Source organism: Pristiophorus japonicus, chromosome 12 (assembly GCF_044704955.1).
Source record: "Pristiophorus japonicus isolate sPriJap1 chromosome 12, sPriJap1.hap1, whole genome shotgun sequence".
NCBI classification, from domain to species: domain Eukaryota; kingdom Metazoa; phylum Chordata; class Chondrichthyes; family Pristiophoridae; genus Pristiophorus; species Pristiophorus japonicus.
The window spans coordinates 136,380,823-136,404,197 of NC_091988.1; the positions used below are offsets into that span (position 1 = coordinate 136,380,823).

General features: G+C 46.2%; 1 protein-coding gene and 1 long non-coding RNA gene across 2 annotated transcripts in view; one reads left to right on the forward strand and one right to left on the reverse strand.

The window, feature by feature from the left end:
• LOC139276996 (cadherin-22-like) overlaps positions 1 to 23,375 on the reverse strand; it is a 750,218-nt gene that overhangs the window by 405,741 nt on the left and 321,102 nt on the right. Inside the window, exon 4 of the mRNA XM_070894995.1 lies at positions 1,325 to 1,492. Coding sequence (XP_070751096.1) covers positions 1,325 to 1,492 — 168 coding nt within the window. The remainder of the gene's footprint in view (positions 1 to 1,324; positions 1,493 to 23,375) is intronic.
• LOC139277475 (uncharacterized) overlaps positions 1 to 23,375 on the forward strand; it is a 108,867-nt gene that overhangs the window by 65,090 nt on the left and 20,402 nt on the right. The gene's annotated exons all lie outside the window — the stretch shown is intronic.

Genomic DNA, 23,375 nt, shown 5'->3' on the forward strand with positions numbered 1-23,375 from the left:
AAGGAGGAGCAAGTGATAGAGGAGTAGGGGGACAGACCAATGTGTGATTTGATCATAAGGGCCAAACCACCACCATGGCGATCTGAGCGGAGCAGTGGTATAAGGTATAGCCAGGCGGGGAAGCTTCATTTAGGGGGAAAGTGTCATCACCCCTTAGCCAGTTTTCCGTCAAGGCTAGGATGTCGATGCAGTCATCGACAATAAGCTTATAGATGGCAAGGTCCTTGTTCACAAGTGAACAGATATTCTGGAGGGAGATACAGGGAGGTGCGGTGATAGCTGATCCGCTGACAGAGTCGACAGGGGCAGAGCTTGGAGAGGTGAGTTGGATGTGGAAGAGATTGGCAAGGTTAGCTCCTAGCATGCACACTGGGCAGGGAGGTCAGCAAGAGTGTAGGGTGTGGCATTTGGGGTTGCTGCTCTTAAGAAGACAGCAACGAGTACCTCGATGGGCCCTTCGGAGGTTGCCAAGTGATGCACAGAGGGAAGCTGTAGGCTTATTTAAGAGGAAATCAAGCCTAGGATGGCGGCAGGAGAGTAGGAAGGTCAGAGAGTAATGAAAGGTTGGGGTAGGGATTTTGGAGGGCAAAATACCCGAGAGGAGAGCAATGAAAGAAGGCATGATGGCATGAGAGAAGGGTCTAGTATGCGTAAAGAGAAAAAAAGAAAAAATGGAAATCGGTGCGATGGGCTCAGGTCCAGAGCAGCAGGCAAAATGTGCATGTGAATGGACACAGGGAAACTCAAGTCACATATGCCTGGGTGCACAGCAAGGTTAGGTATGTCCTGGTAATAAACGGGAAATAGAGATGACACAACAGGAGGGAGTTCAGAGTAGATAGGCAAAAACCATCTCCACAGGTCGGTAACCAGAGGACACAGATTTAAGGTAATTGCTAAAAGAACCAGGCAGGAGATGAGAATATTTTTATGCAGCGAGTTATGAGGAGCTCGAATGCACTGACTTAAAGGGTGGTGGAAGCAGATTCAATAGTAACTTTCAAAAAAATAATTGGATAAATACTTGAAAAGGAAAATTTAGCAGGGCTATGGAGAAAGAACAGGTGAGTGGGGCTAATTGGATAGCTCATTCAAAGAGCTGGCACAGGCACGATGGACTGAACAACCTCCTTCTGTGTTGTATGATCCTATAACTGAGGAGGTTTCCTCTCTATTTTCTCCAACGGGCAGAATATATGGGCAGAAGGAAAACTTGAGCTGAGGAAAGGGGAAAATATATCGGTTTATACATTTGCTGGAAATTCTCTCCACACCACAGGGTTTACATAGCTGTGTCACTGGTAAGAGAGAGACGATATCTTACTCTGGTTGAATCGAGGAGGGTTATCATTGATGTCCGTGATGGTGATGGTGACAGTAGTGGATCCGGACAATCCCCCCAGCTGTCCTGCCATGTCCTTGGCCTGAATTACCAAGATGTATTGGTCCTTCTTTTCACGGTCCAGGTTTGCTACAGCGGTTCGGATTATTCCTACAGAAAGCACAGAGAAGGGGGAAAAAGGATAAATTGCCTACTTTCTCGTGTCTTAATTCTTCAAATTATATTTCACACAATACAGTAACTTAGCCAAGTTTGATGGCTTCTGGGAAATGTATCAGTGCACTTACATTGTCTTTTAATTGTGACATTATACTGGGTCGATTAACAAACTCCTCTTGCTAAAGCACCAGGACCTGCACATCACCTCTCAACGAGGTCGGAAATCTATCTACCACGTTCATCTGAGCATCCTTCACAAAGTACAGGAGCCTTACCAAAGTAGCATGGAATCTGAGAGAGGGGGGGAGCTTCCTGTTGTGGGGGATCCAACGCAGGAAAGATCTGCAAGAAACTTTGTTTTGTGCATTTGCCAAAGTTGAACAGTATCCTTCTGTAAGCATCGAGCTGCTTTGCAAATATTGCCAATCGAGACCTGACTAAGTGATGTCCAGCGAGTGGCTGTGGAGTGAATGGAACCTGGACCTCTAGCTTTCTTTTCAGGCAGATATGAGCAGCAAAGAATATCTGCTCCCAACGCCATGCTAACTGGTGTCTGTCATTGATTTGCCAAGGGCATTTATCTTTCCATAATACCGAAATAGCTGTCCAGAATACCCAAACTCCTAGATTTTGTGAACTTCAAAAACAAAGCTCATTTAAGGGCAACATGACGAAACGCACACTCCAACTCGGTTTGCTGCACCCGCAGAAAAAATGAGGGAAGAACAATTCCAGGATTTAAATTAAACTGGAAAGTAGCTATCCCTAAGCTTTGTCAGCTGTGGCTCAGTGGGTAGCACTCTTGCCTCTGAGTCAAAAGGTTATGGGTTCAAGTCCCACTCCAGTGATTCAAGCACTAAAAAAATCTAGGCTAACAATCCTGGGCAGTTGGAAGTGCTGTTTTTCAAATTAAATGTTAAACCGAGGCCCTGTCTGTTCTCTCAAGTGGATGTAAAAGATCCCATGGCACTATTTTGAAGAAGAGCAGGGGAGTTCTCCCCAGTGCCCTGCCCAATATTTATACCTCAATCAACATAACAAATAACAGATTATCTGGTCATTATTACATTGTGGGAGCTTTCTGTGTGCAAATTGGCTGCCACATTTCCCACATTACAACAGTGACGACACCCCAAAGGTACTTCAGTGGCTGTAAAGTGCTTTGAGCCACCCGGTGGTCATGAAAGGTGCTATATCAGTCCGAGAACTAAAAACTCATCGAATTTCCGCCCATTTTTTTGCTGATATTTCACCGTTTTTGGCGAAAAACGGCGAACCGGAAAATTCGAAGTCTTACGCTGGCAGTTTTTTAAGTACCGCTGGGGAGCGATCTGCCGGCGTGCAAGACTGGAAATAGCGCTTTAACCAAAAATTTGGCTCACAGCGCACCTGTAGATAGGATGGAAGAAAACGCCCAGGAAAAACCTGCGCTGCAGCTCTTAGAACAGCGGTACATAGAAACAGAGAAACATAGAAACATAGAAAATAGGTGCAGGAGTAGGCCATTCGGCCCTTCTAGCCTGTACCGCCATTCAATGAGTTCATGGCTGAACATGCAACTTCAGTACCCCATTCCTGCTTTCTCGCCATACCCCTTGATCCCCCGAGTAGTAAGGACTTTATCTAACTCCCTTTTGAATATATTTAGTGAATTGGCCTCAACAACTTTCTGTGGTAGAGAATTCCACAGATTCACCACTCTCTGGGTGAAGAAGTTTCTCCTCATCTCGGTACTAAATGGCTTACCCCTTATCCTTAGGCTGTGACCCCTGGTTCTGGACTTCCCCAACATTGGGAACATTCTTCCTGCATCTAACCTGTCTAAACCCATCAGAATTTTAAACATTTCTATGAGGTCCCCTCTCATTCTTCTGAACTTCAGTGAATACAAGCCCAGTTGATCCAGTCTTTCTTGATAGGTCAGTCCCGCCATCCCGGGAATCAGTTTGGTGTACCTTCGCTGCACTCCCTCAATAGCAAGAATGTCCTTCCTCAAGTTAGGAGACCAAAACTGTACACAATACTCCAGGTGTGGCCTCACCAAGGCCCTGTACAACTGTAGTAACACCTCCCTGCCCCTGTATTCAAATCCCCTCGCTATGAAGGCCAACATGCCATTTGCTTTCTTAACCGCCTGCTGTACCTGCATGCCAACCTTCAATGACTGATGTACCATGACACCCAGGTCTCGTTGCACCTCCCCTTTTCCTAATCTGTCACCATTCAGATAATAGTTTGTCTCTCTGTTTTTACCACCAAAGTGGATAACCTCACATTTATCCACATTATACTTCATCTGCCATGCATTTGCCCACTCACCTAACCTATCCAAGTCACTCTGCAGCCTCATAGCATCCTCCTCGCAGCTCACACTGCCACTAACTTAGTGTAATCCGCAAATTTGGCGATACTACATTTAATCCCCTCGTCTAAATCATTAATGTACAGTGTAAACAGGTGGGGTCCCAGCACAGAACCTTGCAGTACCCCACTAGTCACTGCCTGCCATTCTGAAAAGTCCCCATTTACTCCTACTCTTTGCTTCCTGTCTGACAACCAGTTCTCAATCCATGTCAGCACACTACCTCCAATCCCATGTGCTTTAACTTTGCACATTAATCTCTTGTGTGGGACCTTGTCGAAAGCCTTCTGAAAGTCCAAATATACCACATCAACTGGTTCTCTCTTGTCCACTCTACTGGAAACATCCTCAAAAAATTCCAGAAGATTTGTCAAGCATGATTTCCCTTTCATAAATCCATGCTGACTTGGACCTATCATGTCACCTCTTTCCAAATGCGCTGCTATGACATCCTTAATAATTGATTCCATCACTTTACCCACTACTGAGGTCAGGCTGACCGGTCTATAATTCCCTGTTTTCTCTCTCCCTCCATTTTTAAAAAGTGGGGTTACATTGGCTACCCTCCACTCGATAGGAACTGATCCAGAGTCAATGTAATGTTGGAAAATGACTGTCAATGCATCCGCTATTTCCAAGGCCACCTCCTTAAGTACTCTGGGATGTAGTCCATCAGGCCCTGGGGATTTATCGGCCTTCAGTCCCATCAATTTCCCCAACACAATTTCCCGACTCATAAGGATTTCCCTCAGTTCCTCCTCCTTACTAGACCCTCTGACCCTTTTTGAATCCGGAAGGTTGTTTGTGTCCTCCTTAGTGAAAACCGAACCAAAGTACTTGTTCAATTGGTCTGCCATTTCTTTGTTCCCTGTTGTGACTTCCCCCGATTCTGACTGCAGGGGACCTACGTTTGTCTTTACTAACCTTTTTCTCTTTACATATCTATAGAAACTTTTGCAATCCGTCTTAATGTTCCCTGCAAGCTTCTTCTCGTACTCTATTTTCCCTGCCCTAATCAAACCCTTTGTCCTCCTCTACGTATGAAGACCTGCAAAAAAGGTCAGTTAAAGTTTTTATTTTTTAATTCTTTCGTGGCGATCCGATAGTTAAGTGTCTTGTAAATGTTTTGTGATTTTTTTTATTTTTGAAAATTTTTTTTTGTATTTCCCGCCCAACCAAAGCCTCTCTCGCAACGATATCGGCCTCGGAGAAAAGTTGCAGAAAATCTGCGGTTTGGCCACGACACCTCGTGCAACGTCAAATTTTACCGCTGGGCGAACTGAAGCCCAAATTTTAGACCCCGTCGTGGTAGCAGAGTCATAATGGTATTTTTGCCGAAACAATACTGCTATCACCATAAATGGAATTTCTAGCCCAGAGTCTTTCTTTCCTTCATACCAAATCATATAGGGCGGCTGTACAAATGTAGTTTGCAGTTCAAGAACTCTGTCCTAATTGGAGAGATTTAACTGTCGAGGTGTGCGGAGTGTGATGATATTCAGATAAAATGGATGATACATTTTAAAATGCACCTCAAATTTCAGAAAGTCTCTGCATCATCACCTTTGTACCTGAAGGTAAGTTTCAATTTTCTTTGTGGGCTGCAAGAGATTGGATTTCTCAGTGAAACATTTTGTAACCTTCATTGCTTTTTAGGAGAGACAGCGTGTGTGTGTTCAGTATAAAGGATGACTATGTCTTGTTCAGGTCAGGGATGATACAGGTTTGATAGGATACATAACCCGGACTGACTGCTTCACTGGTTACCATAATTCAGTAACATCTATCTCTTTTCACACACACATGCCTCTACATACTATCACACACACAAACACGCGCACTCACACACCTCAAACAAACGCACACACATTCACGTACACCAACCAGATAAACACCTCACACACACCACACACACAAACACATGCACCACACACACACGCGCCACATGCACACACAGACACTACACACACCTTCCATTTCCCAGACATGCTATTTCCCAGGCAGGGTTACAGACCCCGAGCTTGTAATTGGAATTAGACTGGATGACCTTTTATTGGACGGAGCATATATAATGGTAAGCACTGCAGGGAATAGAATATGGCCAGGGTGATCTCCTGGACTAGTTTCGATCGCCTGGTTGGGTTAGAGAGGAATTTTCCCAGATTTTTTCTCCCTAATTTGGCCTGGACTTTCATCCGGTTTTTGCCTCCCCAGGAGATCACATGGCTCTGGTTGGGGTGGAGTGTAGAATGTTTTAGTATAAGGGGTGTCGCAGTTATGGTGAGGCTGGGTGCTCTTTGCCTTTCTGTCATTGTTCATAGGTTTATATGTAACCTTTAGGGCTGCTGACCAAGGGCCGTGCGGCTCTTTGTCGGCCGGCACGGACACGATGGACCGGAATGGCCTGTAAATTTCTATGTTTTTATGTTTCTATGTTTCAGTGAGACATTGGCACATTAGTGTCAATTATTTCAGAGCATGTGAACCCTATGATCCTATTGGAAACACAACTAATGCTGGGATTAAGCTGCTCAAACTCAGTAATGCTGAGGATTTTCCTCCGCCATGGTTAACATGGCTCTCGACCGTGTCCTTTCTATTTCTCGTACCTCTGCTCTCACCCCTTCCTCTCCCTCTCAGAACCACAACAGGGTTCCCCTTGTCCTCACCTTTCACCCCACCAGCCTCCACATTCAATGGATCATCCTCTGTCATTTCTGCCACCTCCAGCGTGATCCCACCAGCAATCACATCTTCCCCTCCCCTCCCCTCTCAGCATTCTGAAGAGACCGCTCACTCCGTGACACCCTGGTCCATTCCGCAATCACCCCCAGCACCCCCTCCCCTTCCCATGGAATCTTCCCATGCAAGCACAGGAGATGCAATACCTACCCTTTTACCTTCTCCCTTCAGTTAAGTATGAATAAAGAGTCTGACCAGATACTGTGAGCTCAAAGTAAAGTGTGACCGTAGTTTTTTATTTCAGGTCTCCAGAGTGCCTCTCCAGCCTGTGGGGCCTCCTTAAGTACAGGTGCTCCCAAGGGATTGTGGGATCCCTTGGGACGCCAGGGGATGAGCCTCCTGGTGGTTAAACAAGGTATTTACAGATTTACATATATAACAACACTCCCCCGCAAAGTCAATAGTGTAACTAATTACAAGGTGAGTCGATCTGGGGCCTTTCTTTCCCTGGTTGATCGTCTCAGTGCAAATGTGGTTTTGGTGAGTCATTTATTGAGCCCTCGCTGGGCCGCTGTGCAGCTGGCCTTGCTGGGCTGCCTGGTATAGTGAGTCCTGCTGGACTGCTTCGTGGTCAACTGCTGTGTCGGTTTCCACTGGTGTGTGTGTAGGGTCTAATGTGGGTTGCTCTGGATAGTCCGTGAATCTGAGTTTGGTTTGGTCCAAGTGTTTCCTGTAGATGAGTCCATTTGAAAGTTTGATCCGAAACACCCTACTCCCCTCTTTGGCCATGACAGTGCCGGGAAGCCACTTGGGACCATGTCCATAGTTCAACACAAATACAGGATCATTAATTTCAATTTTGTGTGACATATTTGCGCTATCATGATATGTACTTTGTTGAAGCTGCCTGCTCGCTACATGTTCGTGTAGATCAGCCTTGTCTTAAGTGCCCTTTTCATGAGCAATTCAGCGGGTGGAATCCCAGTGAGCGAGTGGGGTCTCGTGCGGTATCTAAGCAGGACTCGAGATAGGCGAGTCTGCAATGAGCCTTCAGTTACCCTCTTCAAGCTCTGCTTGATTGTTTGCACTGCTCTCTCTGCCTGACCATTGGATGCTGGTTTGAACGGCAGATGTAACATGTATGATCCCATTGCGAGTCATGAATTCTTTGAACTCGGCACTGGCGAAACACGGCCCGTTGTCGCTCACAAGGACATCAGGCAGGCCTTGCGTGGCAAACGTGGCCTACAGGCTTTCAGTGGTGGCAGCGGACGTGCTTGCTGACATTATCTCACATTCAATCCATTTGGAGTACGCGTCTACAACCACTAGGAACATTTTACCCAAGAACGGGCCTGCATAGTCGACATGGACCCTAGACCACGATTTGGAAGGCCAAGACCATAAACTTACTGGCACCTTCCTGGATGCATTGCTTAACTGTGAACATGTGTTACATTTGTGCACGCAGGACTCTAAGTCCGCATCGATACCGGGCCACCACACGTGGGATCTGGCTATCGCTTGCATCATTACAATGCCTGGGTGGGTACTGTGGAGATCACTAATGAAAGTGTCCCTGCCCTTTTTGGGTACCACTACCCGATTACCCCAGAGAAGGCAGTCTGCCTGTATAGACATTTCATCTTTGTGCGTCTGGTACAGCTTTATCTCTTCTAGCATTTCTAATGGGACACTGGACCAGCTCCCTTGAAGCACACAGTTTTTTACTACAGACAATAAGGGGTCCTGGCTTGTCCAGGTTCTAATATGTCGGGCGGTAACGGGTGATTGCCCACTCTCGAAAGCTTCTATTACCATGACTAAATCTGCGGGCTGTGCCATTTCTACCCCCATGGTGGGCAATGACTGAGAGCATCGGCACAGTTTTCTGTGCCTGGCCTGTGGCGGATGGCGTAGTTGTATGTGGACAACGTGAGCGCCCATCTCTGGATGCGGGCTGATGCATTCGTATTTATTCCCTTACTTTCAGAAAAGAGGGATATCAGTGGCTTATGGTCCATTTCTAATTCAAATTTGAGCCCAAACAGATATTGATGCATTTTCTTTACCCCATAGACACACGCTATCGCTTCTTTTTCAATCATGCTGCAGGCTCTCTCAGCCTTAGACAGACTTCTGGATGCATAAGCAACCGGTTGCAATTGCCCGGATTCATTAGCTTGTTGCAATACACACCCGACACCGTATGACGATGCATCACATGTTCGTACTAAACGCTTACATGGATCATACAACACAAGCAATTTGTTTGAGCATAACAGTTTTCAAGCTTTTACAAAGGCATTTTCTTGGCTTTTAGCCCATACCCATTCATCTCCTTTACGCAGTAAGGCGTGCAGTGGTTCTAACAGTGTGCTGAGACCCGGTAAGAAGTTATCAAAGTAGCTCAGGAGTCCTAGAACCGACCGCAGCTCCATCACGTTCTGTGGCCTCGGTGCATTCTCGATTGCCTCCGTCTGTGAATCGGTGGGCCTGATCCCTTCCGCCGCGATTCTTCTCCCCAGGAACTCCACTTCAGGTGCCAGGAAAATGCGCTTCGAGTGTTTTAACCTGAGCCCCACGTGGTTAAGCTGACAAAAAAACCTCCTCCAGGTTCTGCAGATGCTCGATTGTGTCCTGACCTGCAACCAAGATGTCGTCCTGGAAGACCACTATGCACGGGACCGACTTCAGTAAGCTTTTCTCTGGAAAATCGCTGCGGCTGATTGAATCCCAAATGAGCATCTGTTGTAAATAGAAACATAGAAACATAGAAAATAGGTGCAGGAGCAGGCCATTCAGCCCTTCTAGCCTGCACCGCCATTCAATGAGTTCATGGCTGAACATGAAACTTCAGTACCCCCTTCCTGCTTTCATGCCATACCCCTTGATCCCCCGAGTAGTAAGGACTTCATCTAACTCCCTTTTGAATATATTTAGTGAATTGGCCTCAACTACTTTCTGTGGTAGAGAATTCCACAAGTTCACCACTCTCTGGGTGAAGAAGTTTCTCCTCATCTCGGTCCTAAATGGCTTACCCTTTATCCTTAGACTGTGACCCCTGGTTCTGGACTTCCCCAACATTGGGAACATTCTTCCTGCATCCAACCTGTCCAAACACGTCAGAATTTTAAATGTTTCTATGAGGTCCCCTCTCACTCTTCTGAACTCCAGTGAATACAAGCCCAGTTGATCCAGTCTTTCTTGATAGGTCAGTCCCACCATCCCGGGAATCAGTCTGGTGAATCTTCGCTGCACTCCCTCAATAGCAAGAATGTCCTTCCTCAAGTTAGGAGACCAAAACTGTACACAATACTCCAGGTGTGGCCTCACCAAGGCCCTGTACAACGATAGCAACACCTCCCTGCCCCTGTACTCAAATTCCCTCGCTATGAAGGCCAACATGCCATTTGCTTTCTTAACCGCCTGCTGTACCTGCATGCCAACCTTCAATGACTGATGTACCATGACACCCAGGTCTCGTTGCACCTTCCCTTTTCCTAATCTGTCACCATTCAGATCATAGTCTGTATCTCTGTTTTTACCACCAAAGTGGATAACCTCACATTTATCCACATTATACTTCATCTGCCACGCATTTGCCCACTCACCTAACCTATCCAAGTTACTCTGCAGCCTCATAGCATCCTCCTCGCAGCTCACACTGCCACCCAACTTAGTGTCATCCGCAAATTTGGAGATACTACATTTAATCCCCTCGTCTAAATCATTAATGTACAATGTAAACAGCTGGGGCCCCAGCACAGAACCTTGCGGTACCCCACTAGTCACTGCCTGCCATTCTGAAAAGTCCCCATTTACTCCTACTCTTTGCTTCCTGTCTGACAACCAGTTCTCAATCCACGTCAGCACACTACCCCCAATCCCATGTGCTTTAACTTTGCACATTAATCTCCTGTGTGGGACCTTGTCGAAAGCCTTCTGAAAGTCCAAATATACCACATCAACTGGAAACATCCTCAAAAAATTCCAGAAGACTTGTCAAGCATGATCTCCCTTTCACAAATCCATGCTGACTTGGACCTATCATGTCACCATTTTCCAAATGCGCTGCTATGACATCCTTAATAATTGATTCCATCATTTTACCCACTACTGAGGTCAGGCTGACCGGTCTATAATTCCCTGCTTTCTCTCTCCCTCCTTTTTTTAAAAGTGGGGTTACATTGGCTACCCTCCACTCAATAGGAACTGATCCAGAGTCAATGGAATGTTGGAAAATGACTGTCAATGCATCCGCTATTTCCAAGGCCACCTCCTTAAGTACTCTGGGATGCAGTCCATCAGGCCCTGCGGATTTATCGGCCTTCAATCCCATCAATTTCCCCAACACAATTTCCCAACTAATAAAGATTTCCCTTAGTTCCTCCTCCTTACTAGACCCTCTGACCCCTTTTATATCCGGAAGGTTGTTTGTGTCCTCCTTAGTGAATACCGAACCAAAGTACTTGTTCAATTGGTCTGCCATTTCTTTGTTCCCCGTTATGACTTCCCCTGATTCTGACTGCAGGGGACCTACGTTTGTCTTTACTAACCTTTTTCTCTTTACATATCTATAGAAACTTTTGCAATCCGCCTTAATGTTCCCATAAGCTTCTTCTCGTATTCCATTTTCCCTGCCCTAATCAAACCCTTTGTCCTCCTCTGCTGAGTTCTAAATTTCTCCCAGTACCCAGGTTCGCTGCTATTTCTGGCCAATTTGTATGCCACTTCCTTGGCTTTAATACTATCCCTGATTTCCCTAGATAGCCACGGTTGAGCCACCTTCCCTTTTTTATTTTTACGCCAGACAGGAATGTACAATTGTTGTAATTCATCCATGCGGTCTCTAAATGTCTGCCATTGCCCATCCACAGTCAACCCCTTAAGTATCATTCGCCAATCTATCTTAGCCAATTCACGCCTCATACCTTCAAAGTTACCCTTCTTTAAGTTCTGGACCATGGTCTCTGAATTAACTGTTTCATTCTCCATCCTAATGCAGAATTCCACCATATTATGGTCACTCTTCCCCAAGGAGCCTCGCACAATGAGATTGCTAATTAATCCTCTCTCATTACATAACACCCAGTCTAAGATGGCCTCCCCCCTAGTTGGTTCCTCGACATATTGGTCTAGAAAACCATCCCTTATGCACTCCAGGAAATCTTCCTCCACCATATTGCTTCCAGTTTGGCTAGCCCAATCTATGTGCATATTAAAGTCACCCATTATAACTGCGGCACCTTTATTGCATGCACTCCTAATTTCCTGTTTGATGCCCTCCCCAACATCACTACTACTGTTTGGAGGTCTGTACACAATTCCCACTAACGTTTTTTGCCCTTTAGTGTTCTGCAGCTCTACCCATATAGATTCCACATCATCCAAGCTAATGTCTTTCCTAACTATTGCATTAATCTCCTCTTTAACCAGCAATGCTACCCCACCTCCTTTTCCTTTTATTCTATCCTTCCTGAATGTTGAATACCCCTGGATGTTGAGTTCCCAGCCCTGATCATCCTGCAGCCACGTCTCCGTAATCCCAATCACATCATATTTGTTAACATCTATGTGCACAGTTAATTCATTCACCTTATTGCGGATACTCCTTGCATTAAGACACAAAGCCTTCAGGCTTGTTTTTTAGAATTTTGCTGTACAGTGGCCATTTTTGTTCTTTGCCTTGGGTTTCTCTGCCCTCCACTTTTCCTCATCTCCTTTCTGTCTTTTGCTTTTGCCTCCTTTTTGTCTCCCTCTGTCTCCCTGCATAGGTTCCCATCCCCCTGCAATATTAGTTTAACTCCTCCCCAACAGCACTAGCAAACACTCCTCCTAGGACATTGGTTCCGGTCCTGCCCAGGTGCAGACCGTCCGGTTTGTACTGGTCCCACCTCCCCCAGAACTGGTTCCAATGCCCCAGGAATTTGAATCCCTCCCTGCTGCACCACTGCTCAAGCCACGTATTCATCTGCGCTATCCTGCGATTCCTACTCTGACTAGCACGTGGCACTGGTAGCAATCCCGAGATTACTACTTTTGAGGTCCGACTTTTTAATTTAGCTCCTAGCTCCTTATATTCTTTTCGTAGGACCTCATCCCTTTTTTTACCTATGTCGTTGGTACCAATGTGCACCACGACAACTGGCTGTTCTCCCTCCCATTTCAGAATGCCCTGCACCCGCTCCGAGACATCCTTGACCCTTGCACCAGGGAGGCAACATACCATCCTGGAGTCTCGGTTGCAGCCGCAGAAACGCCTATCTGTTCCCCTCTTCATCGAATCCCCTATCACTATCGCGCTCCCAATCTTTTTCCTGCCCTCCTGTGCAGCAGAGCCAGCCACGGTGCCATGAACTTGGCTGCTGCTGCCCTCCCCTGATGAGTCATCCCCCCCAACAGTACTCAAAGCAGTGTATCTGTTTTGCAGGGGGATGACCACAGGGGACCCCTGCACTATCTTTCTTGCACTGCTCTTCCTGCTGGTCTTCCATTTCCTATCTGGCTGTGGACCCTTCTCCTGCGGTAAGACCAACTCACTACACGTGATACTCACGTCAGACCTTTGTGCAAGTTGATGCAGGTGAGGCCCTTCGATGATTCCTCCAGCTTCTGCGTCATGTAGGACGAGGTCAAGTCCAGCTTCGTGAACGTCTTTCCTCCCGCCAGCATCGCAAAAAAGGTCGTCTGCCTTTGGTAATAGTTATTGATCTTGCAGGGAGAAATGATTGATAGTTACTTTGTAATTACCACAGATTCTGACGGTGCCGTCTCCCTTGAGGACTGGAACAATCAGACTGGCCCACTCGTTGAATTCAGTCGGCGAAATTATGCCCTTTCGTTGCAGCTGGTCCAGCTAGATCTCTACCCTTTCATCATGTACGGTACCGCTCTCGCCTTGTGATGGATGGGTCGCGCCCCCGGATTTAGGTGGATCTGCACTTTTGCTTCTTGGAACTTCCCGATGCCTGGTTCGAACAGCGAGTGGAACTTGCTTAAGACCTGAGCACACGAAGTGTCGTCGACGGACGAGAACGCTCGAACGTCTTCCAAGTTCCAGCATATCTTCCCCAGCCAGCTTCTGCCGAGCAGCGTGGGGCCATTGCCCGGTACCACCCAGAGTGGTAGCTTGTGCACCGCTCCATCGTAGGAGACCTTTACGGTAGCACTGCCGGTTACGGGAATCAGTTCCTTTGTTTATGTTCTCAGTTTAGTGCGAATGGGAGTCAGGACTGGCCTTGAGGCCTTGCTGCACCACAATTTTTCAAAAGTCTCATAATGGACTGGCTCGCTTCAATGTCCAGCTGCATTGACACCGGGAGTCTATTTAATTCAACTTTCAGCATTATCGGGCGACACTTTGTGGTAAATGTGTGCACTCCATGTACCACTGCCTCCTTGGCCTGAGGCTCTGATTCGCTGTGATCCGCCGTGAATCTGTCCTCCTCTGCAACATGGTGGTTTGCAGGATTAGCAGGGTTTGCAGCTCGCCTGCACATATGTTGGAGGTGTCCCATTGTTCCACAGCCCTTGCAAACGTGTCCTTTGAAGCGGCATGAATGGAAACGATGATTAACACCTTATTGATGCTTCGGGGGTGATGACCTAGCACTCATCACCCTTGATGGTGGACTCTGAGACATTTGCGGATGTGCAGCTGTAGGCATGTGAGGCCTGCCCTGTACGTTGTGATTCGAAAACAACATCACTTTGTTCACAGTACTTGTAGCAGCACTCATGTGCTGAGAGATTTGCTTGGTATTGTCACTGGTGGACATGAATGCCTGAGCTATCGCTATGGCTTTACTCAAGGTTGGGGTCTCTACAGTCAAAAGTTTGCGAAGTATCACTTCATGGCCAATGACAAGTACAAAGAAATCCCTGAGCATGTGCTCCAAATGTCCTTCAAATTCGCAATGTCCTGCAAGGCGTCTACCTTGGCGACATAACTCGCCACTTCCTGGCCTTCAGATCTTTTGTACGTGTAGAACCGATATCTCGTCATCAGAACGCTTTCCTTCGAGTTAAGATGTTCCCGGACCAGTGTGCACAAATCATCATACGATTTCTCTGTGGGTTTCGCTGGAGCAAGCAGATTTTTCATGAGGCCATATGTCAGTGCCCCGCAAACGGTGAGGAGAATCGCCCTTCGTTCGGCAGCGTTCGCTTCTCCTTCTAGCTCGTTGGCCACGAAATATTGGTCGAGTCGCTCCACGAAGGTTTCCCAATCATCTCCCTCCGAAAATTTCTCCAGGATGCCCACTGTTCTCTGCATCATTGCGGTGAGATTCGTCATCTGTATCTCGTCGCTAGTTGTTATGTATGAATAAAGATTCTGACCAGATACTGTGAGCTCAAAGTAAAGTGTGACCTTAGTCTTTTATTTCAGGTCTCCAGAGTGCATCTCCAGCCTGTGTGGCCTCCTTAAGTATAGGTGCTCCCAAGGGATTGTGGGATCTCTTGGGACTCGAGGGGATGAGCCCTCTGGTGGTTAAACAAGGTATTTACAGGTTTACATATATAACACCTTCTCAATATCCAGGGCCCCAAATACTCCTTCCAGGTGAAACAGCGATTTACTTGTACTTCTTTCAATTTAGTATACTGTATTCGCTGCTCACGATGTGGTCTCCTCTACATTGGGGAGACCATGTGCAGATTGGGTGACCACTTTGCAGAACTCCATTTAGTCCTCAAGTGTGACCCTGAGCTTCCGGTCGCCTGTCACTTTAATTCTCCACTCCAGTCTCACTCTGATATCGCCATTCTCGGACTCCTGCACGGTTCTGATGAAGCTCAACGCAAGCTCGAGGAACAGCACCTCATCTTTTGTTTAGGCACTTTACAGCCTTCTGGACTCAACATCGAGTACAACAATGTCAGAGCATAACCGTTGGCCAATTTTGACTCCCTTTCCCCCCCTCCCCCATCTATGTTTTTTTTTCTCTTTGTTTACATTAGCAGCTGGTTATTATTCCGCCATTCACACTCTATCTGGACTAACATTTTTCTAACTTCTGCCATTACCATTTCAATTCGGCCCATCATCTCTTTTGTCTCTCTAATCTCTCCTGTCTTCCTCTCTATCACAGACCTTCCCTTTTGTTCTTTCCTCCCCTCCCCCTTTCAGTGCTTAAGAATGTGTTCTTTTCGAACATTCACCAATTCTGACGAAGGGTCATCGACCTGAAACGTTAACTCTGTTTCTCTCTCCACAGATGCTGCCTGACCCGCTGAGATGTCCAGCGTTGCCGTTTTTATTTCAGATTCCAGCATCCGCGGTATTTTGCTTTTGTGTTAATGCTGAAGTGGCCCCATCCATTCGACATGAACCTGGGTCTGATAGCAGACCAAGCACACCAGAGGAAGCATGGCCCCCATATAAATGTGCCGTAACAAAGGGTAAACATCTTCCAGGGAAGAGAAGATTGGTGAGGAAATTAAACAAGCACATGGGTGTACTGCTCTGCACTGAGCCAGACTTAGAATCAGACAGCACAGAAGGAGGCCATTCAGCCCATCGGGCCTGTGCTGGCTCTCTGAAAGAGCTATTAAATTAGTCTCGCTCCCCCTGCTTTTTCTGCAATAGCCCTGCAAACTATATATATATCCGATTTCTTTCTGAAAGTTACTATTGAATCTGCTTCCGCTCCCCTTTTAGGCAGAGCGTTCCTGATCTCAACAACTCGCTGCATAGAAGGAGTGCACCTCATCTCCCCTCTGGTTCTACATTAAAGTTCATGGAAATTCCATCCTTGTGGAGCAGCATTTACCCTTTACGGAGGAATGTTAAATGCCCTCGTACAATGCGAGTCTCACTCCAAAGGGGCAAGATGTGCCAGCTTTCTTCTTGTCTCCCATTACTCGATATTCAGCGATTATAGAATCATAGGGATTTCAGCACAGAAGCAGGGCATTTGGCCAACAGTGTCTGTGCTAGTGCTAAATCCATGTTGGAGCAATGACATGGCTATGTCAGCAGTGGCTCAGTGGGTAGCACTCTTGCCTCGGAGTCAGAAGGCCATGGGTTCAAAGTGCCACTCCAGAGACTTGAGCACATAATCCAGGCTGACACTCCAGTGCAGTATTACAGGAGCGCCATACTGTCCGAGGAGCCGTCTTTCAGATGTTGTTAAACAGAGGACATGTCGGCCCTCTCAAGTGTATGCAAAAGATTCCACGGCACTATTCGAAGAAGAGTAAAAGTAGTTCTCCCTGATCTCCTTGTCATTATTTATCCCTCAATCAAGACCTAAAAATAGATTATCTGGTCATTATCACATTGTTGTTAGTGGGACCTTGCTGTATGCAAGTGGGCTTCTCCATTTCCTACATTGTAATAGTGACTACACTTCAAAAGCACTTAATTGGCTGTGAAGTACTTTAGCATGCCTTGAGACTGTGAAAGACGTTTTATAAATACAAGTCTTTTATTCTGTACTTCAATCGTATTTCCTGTTATTTGAAAATAATCAAATTGTAATCAGAAATGAAGCAGTGAAGATGTTCACGTCAAAGGTCTGTGGTCATGGTTTAAAGTTCCATGCTGTTTGATAGCTTGTCAAAACAGACCCAGTAATTGAATCTGCAAATGAAGATTGAATGAAGGGCCTTAATTTGTGCTGTTGGACACTTCAGCGGCTATGGCATTAATTGGATTCTGCTTGAGCACACGCATGTTATATAGGTTGAGGTGTCAGACGTGAACACACACGTGTGTAGTGGGGAAATTCTTTTTGCATGCTTTTCAATAAAATGTTAGATCTGTCACGAGCAGATGGTGTGACATTTGGCAGTGGCATAGGGAAGGTAATTAGAAAAGACATGTGATGATGAGCACATTGAGAGCAGGAGGATATTGCATGTGAGCCAACCAGCCTTTATGTGTGCATCCAATTGTATTCAGGTAGGCACCAGACTAATGGCCAGAGATTGCAGCAGGAACAAAACACAATGGGGAGAAAATTGCGGTCGGAGGCTTTCTTCGTATGAACGCCTCCGATCCGGAAAAAATCTGCGAAAGTACCTGGTGGTCCCGGAGGAACGTAGGATCTCAGTCAGAGACCTAGATTCACTGCGGAGTGCATGGGGAGATCCTTTTCAGGTACGTGCGTACATGCTGGAGTCACGTGGGCCTGGACCACCAATCATAATGCAGTATTCTCATGGATAAAAATAGAAACTCTGTTTGTCCGAGTTGCCAAAACCTCCTAAAACACCGAAACACAACATAATAAATAAGTAAAACACCTCACCTATTTAAAATTAATTGAAATTAAATGTAATTAAATGTTTTAGAAAAACTATATACTTTTTTGAATTTTTTTTAATGTGTTTTATTAGTATTAAAAATAAACTTACCTTTAATATAAAAATGAGTGTTTAAATTTAATTTTTGTATGTTTTAAAAGCTGGTAAAAGTAAGCTATGCGCCTGCTTTTACAAGGTGTAATAGTCTGCAGGACATTCGCTGGGCAAGATTTGGGCAAATAGCCCGATCTCTCCCGCACGGATACTCTTCCCCCGGGGATGCGGAGGCTTTCTTCGTATGAACGCCTCCGATCCGGAAAAAATCTGCGAAAGTACCTGGTGGTCCCGGAGGAACGTAGGATCACGCCCAAAAATCGGCTTTAGCGAGGCCTCGCCTGTTCCGTGCGCACTTTGTAGGCACTCGGCGAGGCCAGAATTTTCGACCCAATATTCAGTTGACATTCCACGGCTCAGTGGTAGCACTCTTGCCTTTGAGTCAGAAGGTTGTGCGTTCAAGTCTCATGCTAGATATTGGAGCACACAATCCAGGCATAGTTCCCTCAGTGCAGCCCTGAATAGGCTCTTCCCTGTCAGAGGTGCCATCTTTCAAATAGGTCCGAGGCCCTGTCTGCTCTCAGGTGAATATAAAAGATCCTTGGCACAATTTCGAAGAAATGCAATGGAGTTCTGCCCGGTATAGAAAGAGAAAATGCTGGAAATATTCAATAGGTCAGGCCAAACTCTCAGCATGTTCTGTTTCTATTTCAGATTTCCAGCATCCGCAGTATTTTGATTTTCTCCCTGGTCTCCTGGCCAATATTCATCCCTCAACCAACATCACTGAGAACAGATTATTGGGTCATTCTCTCATTGCTGTTTGTGGGAGCTTGCTGTGCGTAAATTGGCTGCCGTGTTTCCTACATTATAGCATTGATTATACTTCAAACTTACTTAATTCGCTGTAAAGCACTTTGGGCCATTCTGAGGTTGTGAAAGGTGCTATATAAATGCAAGTTCTTTATTTCATTCTTTACATTGGCCAAGAAAGAGCAGAGTTCAGACTCTTCTCCTTTCGTATGGTAGTAGCAAATCAAATCAAATGGCAATATCTAAGTCAGAGTTCAGACTGTTTTCGGTCAGCAATCAAGTACACTGAATTGTGCCCTTTCCAGCATAGGCCACAAACTGGAGGTCCTCACGAAAGCAGAGCAAGGTTATTTGCCTCTAAAGTTCCACAAAGTCAGTGGGAATCGGTGTTGTCCAAAAATTGATGAAAAGCACTATAAACTTGATTGATAAATGTCAGGAGAGCCCCTGAGCCGACAAATCACAAACCATCCTGACTTGGACATATATCGTTGTTCCTGCTTCTTTGCTGGGACAAATTGCTAAACAGTATTTTGGGAGGACCTTCACCACACTGACTGCAGCAGTTTAAGAAGTGGTTTAAGATCCACCACCATCCTCTCAAGGGCAACTAGTAAATGTCACTAACACCATGCAGAAGGTGTGATCCTACTGATCAGGAATGCAAGCACGATACCATGACAAGATGCAGGAATGCTCACCTGTGGCTCTGCATGCTCCATTGGCATCCGTTTAACATGAGCCTTTTTAAAAATATCCATTCTTGGGGTGTGAGCGCCGTTGGCAAGGCTGATGGTGATGGGTCTTAAACCACTTCTTAAAATGCTGCAGTCAGTGTGGTGAAAGTACTCCCAAAATACTGTTAAATAGGGAGTATAGCAACTTGCAGGAACAATGATATATGTCCATGTCAGGATGGTGTGTGACTTGTAGGCAAACTTGGAGGTGGTGGTGTTCCCATGCACCTGCTGTCCTTGTCCTTCTAGGTGGTAGAGGTTGCGGGTTTGAGAGGTGTCGTCGAAGAAGCCATGGCAAGTTCCTGCAGTGCATCTTGTAGATGGTACACACTGCAGCCAAAAATCTTACTGGTGCACCAATATAAAATGCAGCCTGCTGACCTGACTTACTGTCACTAGGCTGACACTCCAGTGCAGTGCTGAGGGATTGCCGCACTGTCGGAGATGCGGTCTTTTGGATGAGTCAATAAACCGAAGCCACGTGGGCTCTCTCAGGTGGGCAGTAAAGATCCCATGGCACTATTACGAAGAAGAGCGGGGGAGTTATCCCCAGTGTCCTGGTCAATATTTATCCCTCAATCAAAGTCGCAAAAACAGATCATCTGGTCATGATCACATTGTTGTTTGTGGAAGCTTGCTGTGCTCAAATTGGATGCCGCGTTTCCCACATTACAACAGTAAATACACAACAAAAAGTTCATAATTGGCTGTAAAGCGCTTTGAGACATCCAGTGGTCATGAAAGGCACCATTTAAATGCACGTCTTTCTTTCTTTCTCTGTGCTAATCTGTCATCTGCCTGTTTTTGTATCTGTCTCAAGGTTATTTTACAAAAAGTTGACCACCAACCAGAGCCATTTCTATATTTTTTGCAGTACTTTTGTAGCAAAGGCTATGGGCCCTGACAACATTTTGGCTGCAGTGCTGAAGACTTGTGCTCCAGAACTAGCCATGCCTTTAGCCAAGCTGTTCCGGTACAACTGGACCACTGACATCTATCTGACAATGTGGAAAACTGCCCAGGTTTGTCCTGTCCACAAAAAGCAGGACATATCCAATCTGGCCAATTACCGCACCATCAGTCTAATCTCAATCATCAACAAAGTGATGGAAGGTGTCGTCAACAGTGCTATCAAGCGACACTTACTCACCAATAACCTGCTCACCGATGCCCAGTTTGGGTCCCAAGGACCAGGACCACTCGGCTCCCGACCTCATTACAGCCTTGGTCCAAATATGGATGAAAGAGATAAATTCCAGAGGTGAGGTGAGAGTGACTGCCTTTGACATCAAGGCAGTATTTGACCAAGTGAGACATCAAGGAGCCCAAATAAAGTTGAAGTCAATGGGAATCAGGGGGAAAACTCTCCAAGAGCTGGAGTCATACCTAGCACAAAGGAAGATGGTTGTGGTTGTTGGAGGTCAATCATCCTAGCCCCAGGACATCCTCAGGGCAGTGTCCTATGCCCAACCTTCTTCAGCTGCTTCAGCAATGACCTTCCCTCCATCATAACGTCAGAAGTGGGGATGTTCGCTGATGATTACACAGTGTTCCGTTCCAATCACAACTCCTCAGATAATGAAGCAGTCCATGCCTGCATGCAACAAGACCTGGACAACATTCAGTCTTGGTCTGATAAGTGACAAGTAATATTCGCACCACTCAAGTGCAAGGCAAAGACCCTCTCCAACAGGAGAGTCTAACCACCGCCCCTTAACATTCAATGACATTACCATCGCCAAATCCCCCACCATCAATATCCTGGGAGTCACCATTGACCAGAAACTTAACGAGATCAGCCACATAGATACTGTATCAACAAGAGCCAGTCAGAAGCAGGGCATTCTACTGCGAGTGACTTACCTCCTTTCCACCACCTACAAGGCACAAGTCAGGAATTTGATAGACTACTCCACTTGCCTGGATGAGTGCAGCTCCAACAACACTAAGATGGCTAAAAGGATCCGGGGGTATGGAGAGAAAGCAGGGGTGGGGTACTGAAGTTGCATGAAACTATTGAATGGCGGTGCAGGCTAGAAGGGCCGAATGGCCTGCTGCTGCACCTATTTTCTATGTTTTCTAAAGAAGCATCCAGAACAAAGCACCTGCTTGATTGGCACTTCATCCATCACCTTAAACATTCACTCCCTCCTCCATGGCTGCAGTGTGTACCATCTATAAGATGCACTGCAGCAACTCACCAAGGCTTCTTTGTCAGTGCCTCCGAAACCCACGACCTCTATCACCTAGAAGGACAAGGTCAGCAGGCACATGAGAACACCACCACCTCAAGTTCCCTCCGAGTCACACACCAGCCTGACTTGGAAATATATCACCATTCATTCATCGTCGCTGGATCAAAATCCTGGAACTCCCTCCCTAACAGCACTGTGGGAGGACCTTCACCACACAGACTGCAGCGGTTCAAGAAGGTGGCTCACCACCACCTTTTCAAGAGCAATTAGGGATGGTCAATAAATGCTGGTCTTGGCAGCGACGTCCACATCCCGTGAATGTATATGATAAAAGCAAAAGCTTAACCTACTGTGTAATTGAGTCACGCCCATCTTCACTGCGATCCTGTCAATGTTGGTAGCACTCGATGCATTGCAGGCAAACTGTTCCTATCTCGCCCCATCCCTTCCCCAATTTCCAGGAAAACACCAGGACACTCGGACCCAAGTGGTGCCGCTAATGCGGCGTTACAAGTTGCAGCTATCGGTGGTGCTTTCAAAAAAAGAAATGATTCAGGGTGCACAAACAAAAAAGCACAAATCTTGCTCAGTACCCACTGTGCTGGCTATCAAACAGCAGCTCTGGTTACTCCCAAATGAGAATGTAAGAATCCTTTAAAATTCATTTGTACCTCCAGTGAAAGAGCAGCTTAGCCCTTTTCATAATCATTTAGATGATTTGTCAGCTTCTGGCCAAAATATTTTAGCACTTTGCTGCGCTGACGCCGTATTTTTATTTTGGCTTCCGACTGGTCACCTTTCCTGCTGTTTGATTTATTCTTTCAGAAGTATTCCTGTTCTCACTCCCTCTTGTATGTCAGTACATTCCTCTGTTTATCAGTCTCTTTTGACCTTCTGAAGATTATCTGCACCTCTTTCTTTGGTTTGATACATTCCCTCCTTGCCAAAATGTTCTCCCTGCCTCTCGCCAAAGGCCCTTATTCTCAGGGTCGCTGTTAGGACTGTGCAATTGTAGGTGATATCTAGTGTAGGGTCCCCAAATATTTGCAAGGCATCCTGCTTACACTTGAAAAAAAAATCATTCTGAGAATGTGGGTGTCACTGGCAAGGCCAGAATTTATTTTGCCCTTGTTATCACATTGCTGTTTTTGGGACTTGCTATGCACAATTTGTCTGCCATGTTTCCTACATCACAACAGTGACTACACTGTAAAAGTACTGTAAAATGCTTTGGGAAGTCCTGAGATCGTTAAAGACAGTATAGAAATACAAGTTATTTCATGCTTTCTTTTTTCAGCCACATTCTGATGGCCTGTATAACCGGACACCCACAACCGCCACACAATTCACCTTGCCCCTCTCAACTGGCACCTTCTGCATCCATTCTGGATATTTTGTTGTTGTTTTTCTCCATTCAGTTATATTCTCTGTCATGTTGTGAGGCTGCAACAGTTGCTAGGATCCAGTTGTATAGACACTGTTGGCAACCCTATGTTACCTCATCCAAGTGGTCATTCTCCATCTGTGAGCTGAGACCGGAAGTGGCTGCAGGCTCCTCAGTTGCTGAATCTGAGCCTGCCTTTTCCCTGTTTTCATGGTCACTTTGCAGTGATGTCACTGGATGGGGAGGGGCCTGATTCCTCCCTCCCTCCACCCCTCCTTCAGCAAGGACAGACATCGAGGACGAGGTCCAACACCACCTCCAGTGTGCCAGCATAGTCTTCGGTCACCTGAGGATGAGAGCTTGAAAATCTGGCACCAAGCTTATGGTCTACAGG